Source organism: Polistes dominula, unplaced genomic scaffold, assembly GCF_049000335.1.
Source record: "Polistes dominula isolate Pdom_NZ unplaced genomic scaffold, Pdom_raw_medaka contig_21, whole genome shotgun sequence".
Taxonomy (NCBI): Eukaryota; Metazoa; Arthropoda; class Insecta; order Hymenoptera; family Vespidae; genus Polistes; species Polistes dominula.
In genome coordinates this window covers 1,002,501-1,024,677 of record NW_028301061.1, presented here as the reverse complement: position 1 = coordinate 1,024,677, position 22,177 = coordinate 1,002,501, and the positions used below count along the sequence as shown (strand labels likewise).

The 22,177-nt window shown below is 29.6% G+C and overlaps 3 protein-coding genes and 1 long non-coding RNA gene across 12 annotated transcripts in view; 2 read left to right on the top strand and 2 right to left on the bottom strand.

The window, feature by feature from the left end:
• The first annotated feature begins 967 nt into the window (after positions 1–967).
• Positions 968–5,094, top strand: LOC107069216 (Probable cytochrome P450 301a1, mitochondrial). Its single transcript, XM_089176226.1, is given in 12 exon segments — positions 968–1,365; positions 2,163–2,247; positions 2,342–2,694; positions 3,124–3,240; positions 3,334–3,410; positions 3,485–3,686; positions 3,781–3,822; positions 3,824–3,941; positions 4,222–4,391; positions 4,460–4,538; positions 4,627–4,830; positions 4,916–5,094. Coding segments are annotated over 12 exon segments (1,578 nt in total). The 5' UTR covers positions 968–1,342; the 3' UTR covers positions 5,024–5,094.
• Positions 3,967–5,235, bottom strand: LOC149031385 (uncharacterized). Of its 2 annotated transcripts, none has more exons than XR_016177831.1 (4): positions 5,106–5,235; positions 4,606–4,825; positions 4,192–4,530; positions 3,967–4,100 (listed from the first exon to the last, which is right to left on the bottom strand). It is a non-coding gene; the product is annotated as an uncharacterized LOC149031385 (long non-coding RNA). The 2 variants fall into 2 exon arrangements; XR_016177832.1 differs by having other exon boundaries at positions 4,606–4,803; positions 5,106–5,230.
• Nct (Nicastrin) lies at positions 5,236–10,595 on the top strand. 4 transcript variants are annotated; one of them, XR_001476088.2, is made up of 9 exons: positions 5,236–5,515; positions 5,592–5,690; positions 5,768–6,105; positions 6,188–6,575; positions 6,650–7,046; positions 7,130–7,563; positions 7,634–7,839; positions 7,912–7,962; positions 8,891–10,595. XR_001476088.2 is itself a non-coding variant. In XM_015326348.2 (9 exons), exons 1-8 carry the CDS (start codon positions 5,461–5,463, stop codon positions 7,928–7,930), a joined length of 1,923 nt encoding a protein of 640 aa, XP_015181834.1. In that variant the 5' UTR covers positions 5,236–5,460; the 3' UTR covers positions 7,931–7,962; positions 8,891–10,595. The 4 variants fall into 4 exon arrangements, 3 of the variants coding, with proteins under 3 accessions (XP_015181834.1, XP_089032351.1, XP_015181837.1); XM_015326348.2 differs by having other exon boundaries at positions 7,634–7,826; XM_089176225.1 differs by lacking the exon at positions 8,891–10,595 and having other exon boundaries at positions 7,634–7,826; positions 7,912–8,377.
• A 2,023-nt stretch (positions 10,596–12,618) lies between these two features.
• LOC107069236 (homeobox protein PKNOX2) overlaps positions 12,619–22,177 on the bottom strand; it is a 13,189-nt gene continuing 3,630 nt past the window's right edge. For 3 of the 5 annotated variants that reach the window (XM_015326352.2, XM_089176227.1, XM_089176228.1), the window contains exons 2-6: positions 18,787–19,194; positions 18,220–18,420; positions 17,626–17,917; positions 16,845–17,044; positions 12,619–16,765 (exon numbers count right to left, since the gene is read on the bottom strand). In XM_015326352.2, coding sequence (XP_015181838.2) covers positions 16,388–16,765; positions 16,845–17,044; positions 17,626–17,917; positions 18,220–18,420; positions 18,787–19,095 — 1,380 coding nt within the window. In that variant the 5' untranslated portion in view covers positions 19,096–19,194 and the 3' untranslated portion in view covers positions 12,619–16,387. Of the gene's footprint in view, positions 16,766–16,844; positions 17,045–17,204; positions 17,337–17,625; positions 17,918–18,219; positions 18,421–18,786; positions 19,195–22,177 lie in introns of all 5 variants that reach the window. The other 2 variants (XM_015326354.2, XM_015326353.2) reach the window with 2 other exon arrangements.

Below are 22,177 nucleotides of genomic sequence, written 5' to 3'. Positions count from 1 at the left end.
TTCCTCAAATAAGATTATTAATTTTATTTTTAATTATATATTATTATATAGATTAGTTTTTGTCACTGCAACTGTATTCTATTAGCATAATAATTCGCAATGGATTTTTACAAAACAAGACATGTATTTATTCTAATCTCAATCGATTCCCAGTAAAATTTACAGTAATAATTTTAATAAATATTGATAACTACACATTAAAATGTATTTGCCATTTGCATTGCAATGGGGGATGCAGCTCAATGGCATCACCATGATGCCATTCATTTTGCGTGCGTTTAATAACGCGATAGAAACAAAAATAAGAAACCACATATGAGTTTTTTTTTATCACGAAACCATAATTTTATTATACTGTGAACAACACTGATTCTAATTAGCGTTTGATTTTAATATAATCACTGATTCTACAACTAATTTAAAGACCACTTTACAGATAGTCATTTGAAACAAACAAATGTCAATCTTCTTGCAGCACTGATTGTAATACGTGAATAATCCGAGTGACTATTTTTTGTTTTTTTTTTTAACAAGTTAAATATTTATTTTATAATTATTATAATTATTTGAATAATTTTTTAGGAAGAAAATAAAAGAATTTTTGACAAAAGAAATAAAAGAGTAGTAAAAAGTTGAAATGTCAAGAATGAAATCGTCCTTCGGTCTTTTTTGTTTGTTGCTTTTTTGGTTAGCTTGTTTGTACCCATGTCGCGTGAATGTAACATCCAAATTATGGAAAGAGAAAGAAAGAGTAAGAAGAATTGAAAGAGATAGTAAATTTAGAAGTGGGGGATATATCCGTTGTATGTATTCTAGTCTTCATTTCAAGTTAGCTCTCTATCAGTCTTAAGTCAATCTAATTGTTTGAAACATTGTTTAGGCTTAACGCATTGTTGGTACAGTTATTTATTTCATTTTCAAAATATAATTCTATTATTATTTTTTTTTAACAAATAATTTTGTTTATTACATTATTATTACGTGTTTTCATATATATGTAAATGTATATGTAAAGTTCAATTGATTTATTCATAAATAATATTCAAATTAAATATGGTGTGCAATAATTTGTAATGTTGTATTATTCAAATGAATATTTGAAAAAAAAAATTATTATACAAGTTACACGTGCGTGTTTTGTGTTATTTTTATACGTATTATTTTATATACATAATTATTTCAACGTATTGAAGAATTTTATTTCCGATTTAAAGAAATATTGTTTTCAACTGTGTTATTTTGATTGTTCTAAAAACAGGCTTACTACTTTTTCTATTCTATAAACCAGAACAAAACAACAACAAAAAAAAGAATATAATTTTATCAGCAAGACAAAATCAATATGAAGATCAATTTTCATAACAGGTACCTTTCACATTTCTATACCTTTTATGATTCACGTAGGAAACCAAAAAGTTTCGATGACAAAACAAAAATTTCTAACGGTAGTTGCAGGAAAAAAAATAAAACAAAACAACAACAAAAACAAGAAATTTAATTTGTTGCACAATTATTAAAACATTTATGATTATTAAAAATTCATAACAATTAATTGTTTAGTTGTTTGTTTGTTTGTTTTTTTTTCTTTTCTGAAGGAATAAGTAATAAAACATTTGGAAGTTCAAATACCATTCTAATCTTAAAAGTAGGTCGTCCTAATAGTCAAAATTATCACCTCACTTTCATTTTTGTTTTGCCATCTTCTTTCGAATATTTTAATTAATTAATTTTATTTTTTTTTTTTTTTAATTTGATTGTTTATATTTCGAAAAGTATCTCATGAAGGTAACATTAATTATCAATAGGAAGCGACGACACACATACGTTTCAAATTGGTTTGAAGAGAAAGTTTTAGTTTCCCCGATCGGAATTCAACAGATTCTCGATGGTACTAGTCAATAAAATTATCCTAAATGCATTAAACAACTTTACTTATTATATATAACAATAATAAAACGTTTTTTGACACAATTGAACACGTGTTTAATGCAAACGATTAGCCATCATGGTTTCCGGTTAACGCAATATTAAAAGAAAACAAACAATTAAATTCATACTATTATTTGATAAATCAACAAATTATAGATTTAATTATTGTTGTTTTTTTCCCCCTAATAAGAAAATGTAGGTCATATAAATGCAATCTATGATTATGTTGATAGAATCAGCCAGCTTTTGCGGTCGTACATTTCTAAGAACGAGAGATGCACACGTGAAATACTTTCACAAAGATTGTACACCGAAACGGTACCGTCTTCTTCCAAATAATAAATCATCAAAATAACAACAAAAGAACGTATGAAAATAAAAACAACAACAACAAGGAATTATTTAATTTTAGATTACAAACGTAGACGTGGATTTTCATGCAAAACCATACAACGAAATCCCAGGACCAAAACCAATTCCAATCTTAGGAAACACATGGAGAATGTTGCCATTGATTGGACAATATGAAATTTCTGATACCGCTAAAATAAGTCAATTGTTTTATGACGAATATGGAAAAATCGTTCGTTTGAGTGGTTTAATTGGTAGACCTGATTTATTATTTGTTTATGATGCTGATGAAATAGAAAAAGTTTATCGTCAGGAAGGGCCGACGCCATTCAGACCATCGATGCCATGTTTGGTTCATTACAAAAGTGTCATACGTAAAGATTTCTTCGAAGATATTGGTGGTGTTGTCGGAGTGTAAGTGACAATTCTATTATTTTAACAAAATTATTATTTTTTTTTGTCAAATACAGTTTTCATATCATTTCAAATTAATTATTCATACATCTTGTTATTTCAACAATCTAGATTTTTCATTTATTTATCTTATTTCAGAAATCTTTGAAATGAACTTTGAACTTTACCATCTTTTTTTTTTACACCATTCTAAAATTCCTTTCATTTTTCTTTTCTTCTTTTTATTACAATTTATTTCCATATTTAAGCTTCTGCATTTTTAATACGCAATTCAAACAACAACAACAATTAAAAAAACCAAAAACACACACAGAAGATTATTTACTGAGTCAACAAAAATTTCTTTGACAAATTACCAAAACATTAAACATCATTGAGTGGTACTTTAAAAGTGGCTTGTTTATTATAATAAATCAATATTTAACTTAGACACGGTGAACCATGGAGAAAATTTCGCACGCGTATACAGAAACCAGTTTTACAACCGCAAATAGTTAGAAAATACATAACACCGATTGAAACTGTCACGAGTGATTTTATAAAAAGGTATTTGATCCAAAATTCAATACCCCACTTTAAATAAAACAATATAAACAATTGTTTTTTTTTTCTTTTTTTTTTTTTTAATTCCATTCACAGGATAGAAGAAATTCAAGAAGAAAATGGCGAATTACCGGGAGATTTTGACAACGAGATACACAAATGGGCACTTGAATGTAATTTGTTATTAATATAATTAATCAAATGAATAAAAATGAATTTTATTTTAATCGTTTCGATATATAAAAAGGTATAGGATTAGTTGCATTGGACGTACGATTAGGATGTTTAGGTGGATCCCTAGAACCAGATTCAGAACCACAGAAAATTATCGATGCTGCCAAATTTGCTTTGAGAAATGTTGCAGTTCTTGAATTAAAAGCACCTTTTTGGAGATATATACCGACACCACTTTGGACACGTTATGTTCGTAACATGAATTATTTTATCGAGTAAGTCCCCATAAAACTTTCATTCATCATTGTATCAAAATTAATTACATTTTTATATCTAATATAAAATAAAATAATTATTTAATTTTTTTAGAGTATGCATGAAATACATCGATGCTGCTATGGAAAGATTAAAGAAAAAAATCAACCAAGGAAGAGGATCTTTCATTGATTGAAAGAATTTTAGCAACTAATGCTAATCCTAAATTAGCTTACATTCTTGCATTGGATTTATTTTTAGTTGGCATTGATACGGTAACAAATTATTATTATTATTATTATTATTATTATTATTATTAATTGGAATTAGGAACTCGAAAGTTCATTGCCGCAAATACCAAATTCCGCCATTGTTCCCATCCCTGAGCGCAATTCTTCCATTCGCGGGCTTCGTATCCTATTTCTTTCAAGTCCCTGATACGGTAACAAATAAATAAATAATTAATTTCAAAAATAAGAAGAATTACTAGGGGGGTGTCATTTGTATTAAATAAAAATAATATACCTTTATGTATAATAATTATAATTGTTTTAGATATCAATGGCGGTATGTTCGATATTATATCAATTGGCAACAAGACAAGAAGAACAAGAAAAAGTTTATCAAGAATTACTTGAAATTCTTCCTGATGCAAATACTCCTCTTACTGTTTCACATCTTGATCAAGCTATTTATACTAAAGCTTTTATTCGTGAAGTTTTTAGGTAACTAATGTAATTACTTTTGTAATGAATTTTGTAATAATATTAATAATTATCATTACATTTTGTAGGATGTATTCAACTGTTATTGGCAATGGTAGAACGTTACAAAATGATACCATAATTTGTGGATACAAAGTACCTAAAGGAGTAATTATTCATTTTAATAATAATCTTTGAAAATCTTTCAAAATATTTCAATCATTTTCTTCCTAACCTTACAATTTATATATAACAGGTTCAAGTTGTGTTTCCAACAGTTGTAACTGGAAATATGGATGAATATGTCGAAGATGCTAAAACATTTAAACCATCGAGATGGCTTAAAACATTCGCTGATCAAAAATTACATCCATTTGCGTCATTACCATATGGATATGGTGCACGTATGTGTCTTGGTAGAAGATTCGCTGATCTTGAAATGCAAGTACTACTTGCTAAAGTAAGTAATTTATATAGAATTATATTTATTACTAATTATTCATTAATTATATATATATATTTTTTTTTATGTTATTATCTTTCAGTTGATACGATCGTACAAGTTGGAATACCATCACAAACCATTGAAATACAAAGTTACGTTTATGTATGCACCAGACGGAGAACTCAAATTCAAATGCATTAAAAGATAATAATTAATTATTGGCAATAATTATCAATAATATAAATAATATTTATAAACAAAAAAAATTAACAGATTGTAATAATACTTACAAAATAATAAAATATATTACACAGAGAAGGGGGTTAAATATTTCTGACGCTCTTCTTAGTTGATTTTGTATCCACGTGTGTCGCTAAAGTCACGCATCTCGAATCGATTAATACCTCCATTTTTTCGATAGATGGAACTTACAAGATTCTCAGGGATATACTTAAAAAAAAATCAAGAATGAAAAATTGCACTAGTATATCAATTTTAATAAGAAAATTTCTATGTGTTGATTAAATTAGTGAATAATTTTGTAATTCCAGTATTTTGTGTTGGATGATGCATCATTTCCTAACCTATCTTTCTTTAAGCTGTTAGAATTTCTTAGTTTGACGTTTAGAGTGATCAGTGATAACAATGGCAAGATTTCTTACGTGGAAATGTCTTCTTTTATTAGTTATAATACAAATTGGTATGTAATTTATTTCTATACGATTTATTTTTCTTATTAAATATAATTTTATGTAATTAAAATCTCATTATAACAGTCAATGCCAAAAGAATCAAGGATATGATTTATATGTCAATTGATGGTGCTGCTGGTTGTTTTAGAAGACACAATGGAACACATCAATTTGGTTGTTCATGTAAATAATTCTACAATCATATTAAATCATTGAATAACTTTCAAATTTATAACATTAATTGTACTTTCCTTTCTTAGCAAGTAGATCTGGTAGTGTAGGAGTAATACATTTAATAGAACAAGAAGATGATGTCAGATGGTTGGAAACTAAAGCAACTGCAGGCCCATATACTGCAGTCCTACCATTTTCAATGTTTACCAGAGATGTTCTTTTACGTTTGAAAAATACTAACAATATCAATGGCGTTCTATTGGCAAGAAATACTAGTCAAGAATATCCAGATTTTTATTCACCAGAAGATACCTGTCCAAACAGATACTCAAATTATAAAAAGTGTAACGATCAACGTCCATGGAATCCTCATGGATCATCAATTTTATTAGAAGACTGGCCATTTCCCATGTTTTATATGGAGGTCATTAATTTATACAAATATTCATTATTTATAATATTATCAATAATAATAATAATAATAATAATGTTTCATTTTGCTACAGAATCAAACACTTTTGGAAGCCATAAAGTCTTGTTTTTGGAATCACAATGCTCACGATCTTGAAAATCAAAGTGAACGTTCATTGTGCGCATTGGAAATGAAATCATTCATGTTTTCTGCTATTAATTCTGATTCTTGTATAAAACGTAGCGACTTTTATTTAAATATCAATCCAACATCATTCTGTGATCCACTTGGAGATAGAAATATACATTGGCCATTAGCACCATTAAATTCTGATTCTAATTCTGTAATAATGGTTACCTCCAGAATAGATGCATCTTCTATGTTTGATGGAATATCTCCTGGAGCTTTAAGTACAATAACAGGAATGGTTTCATTACTAGCTACTGCTGCTTACTTGCATTCTTTAAAACCAGTTATCAAAAGTAAGTTAATTTCTTTCCAAATCTTCACATACATAATTATTTAACAATCAAATAATACAATTTATTATTTTCAGATACAAATGTTGTTTTTACTCTTCTTAATGGAGAAGCTTTTGACTATATAGGTTCCAGTCGTTTGGTTTATGATTTAAAAGAAGGTCATTTTAATGCTCTCGGTGGAATCAATTTAAAACTCAATGAAATTTTAACTGTAATCGAACTTAGTCAATTATCCAAAGGAGATGCATTTTTGCATGTTAGCAATAATAAAACTAATCCAATGATAAATCAATTAAGTGAAAAGTTACCAGCTAAAGTATTGAGTAATAGTGTTCCACCTACATCTGTGCAAAGCTTTCTAGAAATAGAACCAAGTCTTACCACCATCGTTCTAACTAATTATCCAGATCAATTTATCAATAATTATTATAACAGCATTTTAGACAATGCTAAGAGTCTTCATTTCAACAGGTATTACAAATTATGATAAATATACAGAAGATATATCATTCTAATAACTAACATTTACTCTCTCTCTCTTTCTTTCATTTTAGTAATATTTCAAGTGATCTTGTACCAAGTTTAACAAATATAAGCATCACTTTGGCAGAGACTTTGTATCACAGTGTTACAAACGAAACAGCTCCAAGTGGAGATGTAAATCGTATCGAACATATTATCTCGGAAATGTTGTCTTGTTATTTAGAAAGTGCAAAATGTAATCTATTTCATGCAGCATCGTCACCAGGAACCAAATTGGCCGATCAAATTTTACCTTTGTACGTTAGTGTACATAGAGTACCTAACACCGTTACAATTTTAACTGGTCAACTTTTTGCTCTGTTAACTGGCGACAAATTAGATATGAATGAAACAGAGTGTTACGAGCATCATTACGCATGGATGGGTGGTTATGATTTAACAGGAATTTGTATAAATTCAACAGTAAATTATAGTATAGCTTTAAGTCCAGCATTCATCATCCATAGTACGTACTTTCATTTCATTTAATAAACAAATATACAATAATAATAATAAATGATTTGTATTTAATACAGATTACGATATGAAATCTGGGATATTTTCAACATGGACAGAATCTATCTGGCAAATGTTAAGTGTCAGAATGTTTTTAAAACCTTCAGCAGCAACTGAACGACTTAGCATGATTCTTGGCAGTATTGTGACTAGCACATCATTTATCTTAGTATGGTTTATTAATTCCAAGGCTGATATATTATTTAATTCCAGGTGATAAAACAATGTATGTTAATTTTAAAAATTGCATTATACGTTTGTTAAAATATCAAAACTAACGAAGAGTTTCATTTTATAGGAGAGCTGTTGATTGCTAGGGATACGCTGCGGACCACATATCAATGACCAGGTTAGATCATCAAAGAGATGATGTTCCCGTAACAAGCCTTTAAACATTATATGTGTGGTACGCCCTCGGACAATTTATTTTATTTTTTTTTTAAGTCTTTATCAAAAGAAAATTAAGGGTTTCACCTCACTAAAAAAAGAAAAAAAAAACATTGGAATGAGATGAGATGAGATGAGATGATTTAAGAGTGAAATCTTTTTTCAAGAATATTTTTATGAAAAATAATGTCTAACGCGTTTTTTTTTTTTCTTTGCAAATTATTTGACAAGCATTCATTTTGATTATGTTATTGTTTAGTCTAAGGGGATCGGCAACCTGCGGCTCGCGAGCCACACGCAGCTCTCTGCGCTCATTTTAAAAATCGTTGAGGATTAGGCACCGATAAATAATTAGATTAGTTTTTTTTTTTTTTTTTTAATCAACAAACGTTATTTATACGAGTAATTATTTATTATTGGTAAGAACAAATTGTGGTGTAGCTCTTTAAAAATTTTGAAATTTAGTAAATTGTAATGGCTCTTCCAACTCAAAAGAGGCTCTGCCGATCCCCGCTGATTTAAGTCAATGAATTACTTTGACAAATGAATGCAATCATATTTGTAATAATTTAAAAGAAACATCTTTTTGATTATAATATTCCCTTGCTTATAAAGATTTTTTTGTTATTAATAACTTTTACAAAAAAAAAATCACATTACGGATAATTCATTTACTTAATCGGTGATCAGTTAATAATAACAATTTCTAACATTCATTTCTTATTTCTTTTTTTTTTTTTTTGGTTTTTATATTTAATATATTTAATATTGCATTTATTTGCATAGGATATTGATTATACTTATTATATATATATATATATATATATATATTTACATAGGACATAAATTATTTAATAATTAAATTTATTATAATATACTTTCCTCTGTAGATTTGTCGTCTTCTGTAACGTTCATATAAATGAAATCTTGCATCGGTTATATTAAAAGAATGCAATTTAGTTGAAGAAAAGGGGGACAGGTGGGGGAGGAGGAGGAGGAGGGGGGTCTGGTCTTTTGTGTACAACACCTTCTTTTCATGTAGTACAATTTGAAAAATACTTATATATATATATAAAAAATTAGAATTGAATAGAACAATGTATTTTTTACATAGAAGAAGAAGAAGAAGAAGAAAAAAAGAAGAAGAGAGAATTTGTGAATTATCAAAATCAATTTTACTAAAAAGAAACGAAAGAAGAAAACAAAATAAAAATCAAATATTTTGTAGTATATAAATATGAGAATGATTAAAAATAAAAATATAATATCGACATAATGGTACCTTTAAAAAAACCCTTAAAGTGTACACTTGGTAAAAGTTAATTAAAGTGCACCACTGTGGATGTTTGACAACCCCAACACGTGTTCCTGAAGCTGCTATTTAATATTTAAATCTCGTAATTGTTTTTTTAAAAAATAGAATAGATTTTATATACCCATTTGAATGAACACTAGATGGCATTAGACAAATAATTGATTTTTTTTTTTTTTTTGAATTCAGTATCGTTTTCGAGAAATTCAAAATTTGTTGGGGGTGTCCAACACCCCATGTGCAATTTAAGGGTTAAAAAAAAGGAAAATTCAATATATAATTATACACAGCTACATACATACACACATACACTCAGAAGAGAGAGAGAGAGAGAGAGAGAGAGACATACAAATACGCGTAATATGTTTTAATTAAAGAATGGGGTTGGGTGGGGTGGGGGTGGAAGTCGGGGGGTAAGTAAAGAATTAGACAAGACACACGAGGACAATTATATGAACAAAATTTATGCAGAAATTGATTATTAATATCATATTTTCAAATATATCGTCGTACGCTCATCAATTACTTGGCATTTAATAATTGTGAAAAAGCCAAATGTGTGGTTAATTAATAAAACGGAAAGAAGAAGAAGAAGAAGAAGAAGATGAAGAAGAAGATGAAGAAGAAGAACTTGATCGTAAATTTAATCCTTAATCTCTACAATTATATTTATAATTTATATTTATATTTTTATTCTTTATTCATTTTTTTTTTAAGTTTACTACACTAAAATATGTAGCCAGAATTTTTATTATTTGTTTTACAAAACGTTGTTGTTGTTTTTTTTTTTTGTTATTTTATTATATTATTTATTGATGATATTAACAAATATGACCAGCGAAGAGAGACTTATCGGTACGACAAAGATGGAAAAAGTTTTTTTTTCTTTTTCTTTTTTTTTTTCTTGTATTTTGCAAGCGTGATGGCATTTTTTATTATCAATAAACAATATTATTTAACAGGGCCCTTGTTTTTTTTTTTTTTTTTTTGATGTACATGAGAGAGAAGTATTCGTTTTTTTTTTGTGAGCGTTTTTTTTTTTTATATATATATATATAATGCTTCTTAATAGGCATTTTTTATTTTTTTTTTTTTATTTATTTTTTAAGTTATGTTAATATACGTATAGTTTTTGACGTTTGAGAAAATTTGGCGGAAGTTAGGAATGGACCTGTGACCTTTTATTTTTTTTTCTTCTTTTTTTCCTTTCTATTTCTTCATTTGTGCAAATAATATTCTTTTAATTAATTTTAATGAAAAGTATTCTTTTTTTTTCTTTTTTTTTTTACTTTTTAAATAAAACATTTAATAGAATAAAAAGGAAGAAAGATGTAACATTTTAAAGTAACAAATTATTAATAATAATAATAATAATAATATAATTTTTTTTTTTTTAATAATTTCACAAACAACAAAGAGTAATAATATAAGAGTAAATAACATTTTTTTCTTTAAACATCAACAAATATTCAAAAAAAAATAAATAAAATAAAATAAAATGACATTTCAAACTATTCGCAATAAAAAAAAAAAAAAAAGAAAACCATTTGACGATAAGAAGACTATGGAATAACCAAATGTGTGTTCTGGGTCCATTCCTATCTTACATATTTAATGTAATTCACACGTAGGACTTTGCACATTACATGATAATCAATAACCAACGTGCAGAGAGAGAGAGAGAGAGAGAGAGAGAGAAAGAGAAAGAGAGAGAGACGTGGGTAATGAGGCTTACTTCATTTTTTTGTCAGTTCATATGCACATGCGAACAATTTCTTTTCTTTTGTCTCTCTACGCACATATATATCTATATATATATATATCTCAAGGACGAAAAAGTATTTTTATTTTCGGTTACAATAGAAAAAACATGCCAAGTGCATACAAAAATTATGGGGGTTTTTTTTTTTTATTATTATTATTTATTATTATTATTCATGTGCATATGGACTATTCGTTTTTAATTATTATTATTATTATTATTAATAATTAATAATATTATTATTATAATTATTATTATTATGTAAACGTTTCTTATGTTTTTCCTCTCTTTTTTTTTTTTTTTTTTCAATTTCAATTTCAATTTCTTACGCAAAGAGACGCACGACGCACGGGCACACAACAGTTTACAACAAACCTCTTTTGATACCCGGATAAAGGAATTTCATTATTTTTCTTCTTCTTCTTCTCCTCCCTCCCTTTCTACCCCTCCCCCTCTCCCTCCCCCACTTGTTTGTTTTTAAGTATTTTTCATAGCTTTTTTTTTTTTAGTATACAAGTATGAAGTAGGAGGCTGGGCACCGCCCACCGAGTTTATCACAGTCGTCTGGTGCCGCAGCACATACGTATACGTGGTTCAGCCTTACAACCTACCCTCTTAATATCTAAACATTATAATCTGAATTGTAATTAATTAATTTTTTTTTTTTTTAAAACAGTATAGTTCCGTACAAGGTAGTTGTATATGTTACATAATTAAAGCAATCATTTTTTTACCTTTTTTTTTTTTTTAGTCTCTTTTTTTTCATGCTATCTCATCAACTCTCAGTAGCATACGTGTATTATATTATTGCTGTCATTTAGAAATACATACAGCGGTTTAACTAGATACCTCTATGTATCTGTTTTTTTTTTTTTTTTTTTTTTCCCCCAAAGAAAATACAAAATGCAAAGAATTTGGTTTACATTTGACAAAAGTTTAGTAGAAATAATAGTACAAATATGTTTATAATCGAAACAAATTGAACTCTTTCGTACGAAGTGTCGGCTGTCGGATGTATCCGGCGCTCGTACGTACAAAATTATCACGCTAGATGTCGGATATATACGACACTCGAAATGAAAAGGTTAAAACGTACATCAATTTATCAATTAATAGTTTACTACATGCTCTACCTCCTCATCATTCTCAGCAGCATGCTTGGTATTAATTATTACTGTCATTTAAAAACATGGCCTAACTAGATATCTCTATGTATTTTTTTTTCCCCCAAAAAAATACAATATGCAAAATATTTTGTTTACATTTGACAAAAGCTTAGTAGAAATAACAGTACAAATATGTTTAATCGAAACAAATTGAACCCTTTTATCTCAAGTGTCGGTTGCCGGATGTATCCGGCGTTCGTACGTACAAAGTTATCACGTTAGATGCCGGATATATACGGCACTCGAAGTGAAAAGTAGTTAAAACGTACATCAATTTATCAATTAATAATTTCATTCGTATTTCTAGTTAAACCACCGTTGTTCTTCTATAGTTTTCACACATCATCGTCACAAACAACTTTCCACGATTTTACATAGTTTTATTTTTATTTTTTTTAATTATTATTATGTTAATATTTAATTATTCTTTCGACTACCACATATATGGAGCTATACTGTCAGCTGTCTTCAACTGATAATAGCGTTTTACTGGACATTTTTTTGTTTGTTTTTTTTTTTTTTTTATTAAATTGTACAATATTGTTAGCACACATCTGTTATTATTATTTTTGTTGTTGTTGTTGTTGGTTGTATCTCCTCTTTCATCATCAGTGTTTTTATAATAATACATTGCACAAAAATTTGTCAATCGAAGTTATTAATTAGTGTGAAAAATCTGTTTCTTTTTTTCTTTCTTTTTTTTTTTTTCCTAATAGATTTTAATCTCTTCAAAGTACACACTTTTATTACTTTTTTTTTTTTCTTTTTAAAATACACTGAAGGGTATAATTTATAAATTACTAATGGAAGCACTCTGTAAATCTACTATGTACATTAAAGCATAAGGAAGTACTCAAGACTTTAGGTTTTCTTTCTTTCTTTCTTTCTTTCTTTCTTTCTTTCTTCAGGCTTTTTTTATAATGTAACTTTAATTAACTGTGTACAAGTGGATGATAATAAGTAAAGTCCGATATTTAGAACCCCTTTTTGTTTTGTTTTGTAGTAGTTTATTTTTTTCTTCCCTCCGGACGAAAAGCGTCAACTATTCTTCCGCTGTTCAAAACGTTCAAAAAAGTTGCCACTTTTCACCTACGTCGAGCAGAAAAAATGTCTACTCATCATGGACAGAAAATAAGAAGACAGCCTCAGAGCACATGTTTGTTGTGACTCTGTTCTCAGATACAGTCATCTTCTGTTTCTCAATTACATATACTCTGAGACATTTCTTACTTTATCCTCTCCCTAGATGAGTAATATACTATTTTTTTTTTTTTCTTAGACAACTGACTAGTGTTGTGTGATTACGTGTAAGCTTTGTGTGTGTGTGGGTATGTAGCTGTTAATATCGTGCAGTTATTTATTTTAAACAAAATGAAACAAATAACAAAATGTGATAATCATAGAGGAATGGAAGAAAGAAGTTATTTCATTTCATTAGTAAATACTTTTCATCGTTATATGTTACATATATGTTTATCATTGAAATGATTTAAGAAGAAAATATGGTATTTGTAGTAAATGTATAATATAAACATGTGGATCGATGGACGGAACGTCAGAAGAGATTAATTACGTTGGAACTAGTTTGTTTTTGTTTTTTTGTTTTTTTTTTTTTTTGTAATGAAAAAATAAAAAATAAAATTTCTAACGCTCTGTTGTTGTTGTTATTGTTGTTGTGTGTGTTACCACCAGTAAATATATAAATAAATAATTTCACGTAAAACGTAATGATCATGTGTAGACAGCAAAAGTACAGGATTACTTATTTACTTATATTCTACAAATGGCATGTGGGTGTCGTCGTTCGTTCACTTAAGAGGACGATTTGTTTTCACATTTAAAAACAAAACAATTTCGTTCATTTCTTTCTTACTTTTCTTTTTTTTAGATAGATAGATAGATAGATATATAGATAGATAGATAGATAGATAGATAATAATAATAATTTGTTTTCTTCAGTTTCCTTTCTTTCTTTCTTTCTTTTTTGTTTGTTTGTTTGTATCCTTAATAACAGTTCCATAATCATATGTACAGTAATTACCGTGTCTTATAATAAATTGACGGTAGAGTTGCACAAAGACGACACTTAGAGTTTAAAAATATAATCATCATATTTTAAGTATTATTATTATTATTATAATATTATCATCGTGTTACTAATAGGTCGTATTATTATTATTATTATTATTATTATAATTATAATTATTATTATAATTAATAGTACTATATTACTATCCTCATCATCATCATCATCATTTTCGTTATTGTTATTAATTATTATAATTATTATTATTATTATTAATATTTATTGTTTAACTTGGAGGGACAGCACTTTGCTATGTCACGACACTGCAGAGCTGAGAATTAAAGATTGTGGAAGTTACCACGCTCCTTTTTTGATGGCACGGAAAACAATGATTTTGTTTGTTTTGTTTGTTTCATAAACTTACAACAGATTATTTGTTTATTTATTATTATTATTTTAATTTATATACTGTACGAGCTGAACAACTTAGTAATTTGCGGCAAATATATTTAATTAGACCACTAGCGAATGTCGTGTACTACAAATGATGAAAGTTTATTTAATAATTGCACCAATTGAAAATCAAAATTTAATCTTTTCATCCTTCTCTCTTTAGTCCTTTTTTTTTTTTTTTTTATCTTTTAAAAAGCTGATTTGAAATATATGCCGATGATAAATGAAAAATTAAATGTTTGTTTTCTTTTTTTTTTTTTTTTTTTTTTTACTCTCGTTCAGACACTGCCCTTTTAATCTTTTTCTTATTCTTTGTTTTGTTTTCTTTGTTTGTTTGTTTTGTTAATTATTCTCTCTTTATTTTTTTTTTTTTTTTTTTATCATACGTAGAGATTAGAAAAACATGATAAAATTTCAAGTTATTACCTCGTAACTTTACAAAGAATATATTATTACCTTTTTTTCTTCTCTTCTTTTCTTTTCTTTCTTTATTTTTTTTTTTTTTTATTATTCTTATTATTATTACTTTTTTTCCTTTGTTTGTTGTTGTTTTTTGTTGGAGGAAAAGCAATTTTTCTTTATAGTATAAAAATATAAAAACGCTAGTATTATTATGGCATATTTCGCAAATCTGTAGATGTTGATAGTTGTTGTTGTTGTTGTTGTTGTTGTTCTTAGTGAAAATTATTAGATAATTTTAAATTGAAATTACACAATAAATAACAACCCCCAGAAAAAAAAAATAAAAATTGTATACGAATATATTAGACAGATTTTCAATACGTAATTCTGTTTTTTTTTTTTTCTTTTTGTTTAATCTATCGTCTGCATACAAGTGTAAAATTAAACAGTGTGCACAATATATTTTTCAAAAACAAACAAACATTTTGTCTCACAAACTGGCAGCAGACTTTTCAACAAAATTTGTAAAACAAAAAACACAAACAAATATATTAATCGTAGTTTTTTTTTTTCTTCTTTTTTTTTTTTCTTCTTTTTTGGAAGTAATTACTATTTTATATTGCAAATATAGAATTGATGTAATAAATCAAACGACTCTATTAGTAATAACAAAAAAAAAACAAATACTACAAATAATTTAACTCTTATATTACTAATTTACCACAAAGTGAACTTGAAAGGGAGACATTTATCAAAGTCAATCCAAAAATTGCATAAAAGAAGAAGACTATGATTTTTCATTATGATATTTTGAAAAAGGAAAGCATCAAATATTCATTTTGTTTCATTAATTATCATAGAAACACATTGAATCTGGGGTAAATGAGTGGAGGATTTGTATGAATGAATATCATTCTTCATCATCATATTAATGAATAATAGAATCATATAATCAATTTTCAATGATATTTGTTTCTTCTAATAATAATAATAAAGGAAGATACAAGTTGGAGCCCAGAGAAACGCATAGGTTGAGACAATAAGAAGAACAGTTGAAAGAGACAGAGATAGATAGAGATATATATATATAGAGAGAGAGAGCGTGATAACCTCTACTCATGTACCCTTGGTTGCCGTGAGAATGATTACGTATTTAACAGTTAAAGCGAAATCTATCCTCGAATACCTTAATACTGTAATAAGCAACTGGATTTGAAGGTACCTTAAAGAGGTTATGGTTGACATATCATTAATGATCGACAGAGGTCAGTGAAGATCATCTTCATCGCTATCATTACCGTCTTTTGATCTATCGGCACCTCCTTCACCATCGCTAGAACCTGAATCACTTCCTGATTCTTCAGACTGCCAACCACCACCACCACCGCCGCCACCACCACCACCACCACCACCACCACCACCTCCACTACCAGCTTGTTGCTGTTGGATTTGTTGTTGCTGTACCGCATGTTTAGATACTTTATGACGTTTTCCAACACGGGACACAGCTTCAGCACCAGCACCATCAAGCATTGGTTGTAAAATTCGTCTGCGCGCATTTATAAACCAATTATTAACTTGTAGCAATGTTAGATTCGTCTGACTCGCTATTTGTCGTTTCTCGTCTTCCGTTGGATAAGGATGCTGAAACATATAAGATTGTTTTTTTGTTTAATTAGATTATTCATTATTATTGAAGGTCTCATATTTATTAATTACTTACAACTATATGTGCAAAGAGCCATGTTCGCATGATACTGGTCGCTTGTTTAGGTAGAACACCACGCTTCTGTCTTCCCTTTTTAACATTTCCATGATTACTACCATGAATACTACCATGATTTGAGGTAACAGTACCGGTGCCGCATTCTTCTTCATCTTCGCTTGGAGCTGGGGAAGGTGGTGATCCTGCAACAATAATATCTACAAACAATTTATTAATATGACTTATACAAAATTCATTTATATTCAGATGATAATAATTATTATATTCATTGTGCTATGCCCAGTATTTTTTTTTTATTCAAATCTTAAACAATCAAGGATTCCCGATAAAAATTCAAGATATTTAATAATGTCTAACCAAAATACTTTTCGTCATTAGCATCTCCAACATCCACATATTCGGTTTCCCGTTCTTGTAGTGCTAGAAGACCCCAGTATCCAACTTCTTCTAAATATATTCTGTCAGCAGTATTTACATAGTCGATATCATCTATAAACGTTAATTTATAATTTGTTTTTCTCAACTTCAATGAAAACTAACTTAATTACGTTATTTTACAATCAACATTAACCCTTTCGCAATCCAGTACGCCACGAAGTGTCGTCACCGTACGGAAATATACGCGGATGCCGGATATATCCGACGGCCGAAGCGAAAGGGTTAAAAATTACGGGCCAATGAACGTGTGTGTGTGTGTGTGTTGTTAGAACAAATACAATTAAATATAATGAACAATGTATGAAAGACTTAACATAAAGCAACAAATTAGTAGACTAACCTTGACCAAGATACATATCATTAGCAGGAGTACAAGGATGAGCACCGATTTGAGAAAGTGGTGTACTTCCATGTACCGTAGAAGGTGATACCGGTTCATCATGGTCTTGACTGTTAGATCTGACCGAACATTGGTTGGTAGACGTCGATTGAACCGAGGAAGGTCTGTCATTTCCAATGTCCTCTTGTACGGCAACTTGGTTTGCACCAACGTTTTCCAATAGCAGATCCCCTCTGCTTACTCTGAATCCGTTAGCTCCCGACTCAACATCATTGCCTGTAGATGACAGCACCTGGCAAATATATGTCGCAACTAGCCGTCAGAGAGCAGGGCGGGGTTCTATTATATTCTAAGGGATGTACGTGTATTCTTATTTATATTTAATATTAATTAATAAATACGTAAAAAAACAATGTTGGATACTAATTTGTTAGTAGAAAGAGAGATCACATTGAAATGATTGTCTGTGAAATACACACACACACACAGAGATTTGAATATTACGGTTAATACTCGTACACCCCTAATTGTAAGGATATCTACTAAGGTAAGGGAACAGGCAAGGGTGCCCTGAGCATAGTGAAAACATCTAACCTGCAATGGACTGCTGCCATTGCTGCCACTGGACGGACCCATGTCGTGTCCATGGTGACTGTAGTCGCTGCGTAATAAATTTTCGCTCTGCATCTTGCCTTTTAGGCACGTTATATATCTGTTGCAGAAGTCTTTGCACAACTCCTGTACCTTTTCCAATTCCAGGAGATGAATTCGCAGCACTTGTATCGCCTTGATCATCTACAATCGTATTTTTATATATTTAAAACAAAACACATTTACTTAAACAGTTATTCATTTATTTATGTTACCTAATGTGCATCGAGATACACATGAATCCTTTAATTCATTAGACTAATTGATTGACTCCCATAAAAACAAAAACTAGGGATATGATATGAAATTGCATACAATCATCTTAAAATGTTGTCATAGAAAATTGGATTATTTAATGGATTAGCAACTAAAAGCCACCTATCGATAAAATCCACAATCATTTATTTGCAAACTCAATAGTTGTACTTTTAGATTGAAATAAATTCTATAATCGGAGTCAATCGTGTTGGCCAATGAATGTGGTATTTTTGTTTATCTGAATGAACGTACCAAACCATCAATTTCTGGGTCATTGATTAAAAAAGGTTTTCGGTCTCTTTCTTGATGCTGCACAAATGCCTGTATGTCCATGTTGAAGCTCTCGGACGTCGAGTTGTCCGAACTCTGAGTCGCTTGTTCGCATCTTTCAAAGAGTAACGCGAGAAGGGGGAATAGGGGATGCTTATATACGGCCCTTTTATCAGCTTCGAATTGGGCCTGGTCCTGATGGGTCGTATAATCGGCAACCCCACTCGCAGGGTCCTGATCATAACCAGGAGTCACCATCGCTAGCGCCACGGCGGTGCTACCCTCTTGCATTCTATCATTCCTCCCTAATACTCTCCATCCTTGGTTTTTATTCTTCTTGGTTGATAAATTTGAGAACTGCGAGTTTATCTCGCATCAAACAATCACATCCTGCAAAAGAAAAGGATAATCAAAAAATGATCAAGAGAGAGATGATGTCATTAAGTTTATATATCTACATGTTACATTTTATTTAATGACAAATAATAATGTAATATATATGTGATGATATAGTATATTGTTGTAAAGTTCTTCTTATGTATTATAAAACTTCTTAATATACGTTTAATCAGTCTAAGTATAAAGGATAAAGGAAAATTGAAGTAGGATCGTTAATTTGAGTGCGACATAAACTCGCACGATCCTTCGTGCAAAAGTGGAAGAAGAAGAAGAAGAAGAAGAAGAAGAAGCGGCTGGTGGTAGAGAGAAAGTGGGTGGAGGGGGTGGAGTTGGAGGTGGAAGTGGAGGTCGAGAAGAAGTGGTAGAATATAAAGGTGGGTAGAAAGAGAAGGCATATATATATATGTATGGATGTGTAAGAGAGAGAAAAAGAAAGAAAGAGAGAGAGAGAGTGAGTGAGTGAGTGAGTGAGTGAGTGAGTGAGGTCGTCGTGGTATGAAGAACCGAACGATGCGGCACTGCATTTAAATGTCATCATTAGACGGCTTCAGCGCCATCAGCAGCACTGCCACCGACACCAGGGCTCCAAAGGCTTTCATTCCGAACGTCCCTTTTGAATTTTCTTCAAATTCCCCCAACCCCCTTTGTAGACAACGTTTTGGCATGAATAAATAAAGTACTCCCCTCTCTCTCTCCTCCTCCTCTCTCTTCTCTGTGGTGTGGTAAGATTCAGTTCGGTTGGGTTTGGTGCCGCTATCGATACTGCTGCAAAAAGTCAAACTAGCAAGAAGAGAGTATCTTCTCAATCCTTTAAACTTAGCAGATTGGATATTGGAATTCTGATTGAGCCTGAAAGATCTTTGGAACGATGCCGATTTTCTTTTTCTTCTTCTTCTTCTTCTTCAACTTCTTTTTATCAAACTATTTTCTTTTACTTATAAATATTTCATATATATATATATATATATATATATATATGGAAGTTTTAATATTTAAATATTATTCACATCCCAAGTGGAATCTCAATAACTATCAAATATCTCTGCTATTTTTTTTAGTCCCATTGATAAATGTTTACAATATCTTAAGAATTGTAATCCAATGTTGTTCAAAATTTCCTTTCTTTCAAGATCATTTGTTTATATAATTTTGAAATGAATAATGAAGATATTAAAAATAGTAATCAGTTATTAAACCGCCACTCGTTATATTATTATAAATTATATAAAATACGTACTACGTATTTTTCAATTAGTTAATCGAAAGAGAAGAGAATAGTAATAATTAAATTAGCCAATAATCAAGAAAATACTTTCAAATTTCGCGCGTTTAACACATTGTCCCCCTCCCCCAAGCTATTCACGAATGGTCGATCTTAATTTGCACGGCGGGAAAATTTCATTTAAATTTCAAACTAAGCTCGTGTAACAATTAAAAAATAATTTCCTTGAGTACCCACCAAAGTAAGAGAAGAAAAAGTGTATGAAAAGGAAGTAAGAGAAAACAAAAGGTTTTCTCGGCTAAGAAAAAAATATCAAGAAAGAAATGAAAAAAGAAAGTAGAAGAGAAAAAAGAAAAAAGGATTTGATTGGGAGTCTGATTGGGAATAGGACACACGTTGAGTGTCGAAAGCACAGGGGGCGCCATTACTTGCAAGTGGCGCTTCTTCTTCCCACCCCCTTTTCTCATTCCTATCACCACCAACCCCCAACCACCAGCTACCCCAACTGCATTTCCTATATCTCTCTGGAGACCACACGATTCTTTCCGTTAAAGCACCAATATTTATCGTCCCCGCTGTCGCCACGCTGTGGTTTTCATTTAAAAATATTATCGCTGACGGTGAAAACGGTACCGGTGGCAGGGATTGTTTCCACGTGACACTCTTTTATGAAATTTATTTCCTTCCCAGGCCATTTCCTTATCTATTTTTCTTCCTCTTTTATTTTTTCTATTGTATTCTAAAAAAAAAAAAAAATGAATAACGTTGATAAAAATTATTACTAGATGTTAGGGAGAATTTTTAAATACATGTCATTTATAAATATTCCCCCTTCTTTCAAGTACTTCTACCTACTACACACTATATACTTTGGCTTAAAGAAAAAAAAAAAAAAAAAAAATATGTTAGGGGAAGTCACAAGTGGCTCACCAGACCTCTCGGTGTCTCTTCTTTTGTCACGTTTTTCTCGAGTACAGCTGTAGACGTTTAACACTAAACCTAACAACAGTTTATGTGTTTTCTTATTTAGAATTAAATTGGTCTTATCTATGTATAGTTCAATTTTTAATTTACTAATTCAAATTCGAATATTTTAGATTGGTTACAAATTTAAACATTTAAATTCGATCTTCTGATTGGTTGAGCAATTTAAAAATTTAAATTCAATCTTCTAATTGGTTACAAATTAAAACATTTAAATTCGATCATCTGATTGGTTAAAAATTTAACAATTTAAATTCGATCATTTGATTGGTTAACAAATTTTAATGTTTCAATTCGATTAATCGATTTGATCGTGTTGTTACGTTTAGTGTTAAATAAGACAGAACAACAACATGAGCAAAGTTCACGTTTAATCGCGTTCATTTTTTTTTACGAATAATTACAATGACATGTAATTATTAGCAGATAAGAATAAATGATTTATTATTTAGTAATAATATTTTCTATCGAAAATTATTATTCTCGTGGTATTTGCAGTGACGTATTCGCGCATAAAAAATGCTAAGTGGTTTATAACCTCTACCAAAGTACATACATATATGTAAATTATTTCAATTTATTATTATGATGCACCTTTTAATATCACTGTGATTATATTTGTGACCAGAAATTCACTAGGACTATAGTGTCTTTTCAAATATTCCAAGCAACTTTTGTACGTCCCTTATTTTAATCCTTTGAACACGTGCATAGTGTATTTTAAAATTCACCTTTCCCTTTCCCTTTAGTTTAAGTAACTAGGACTAT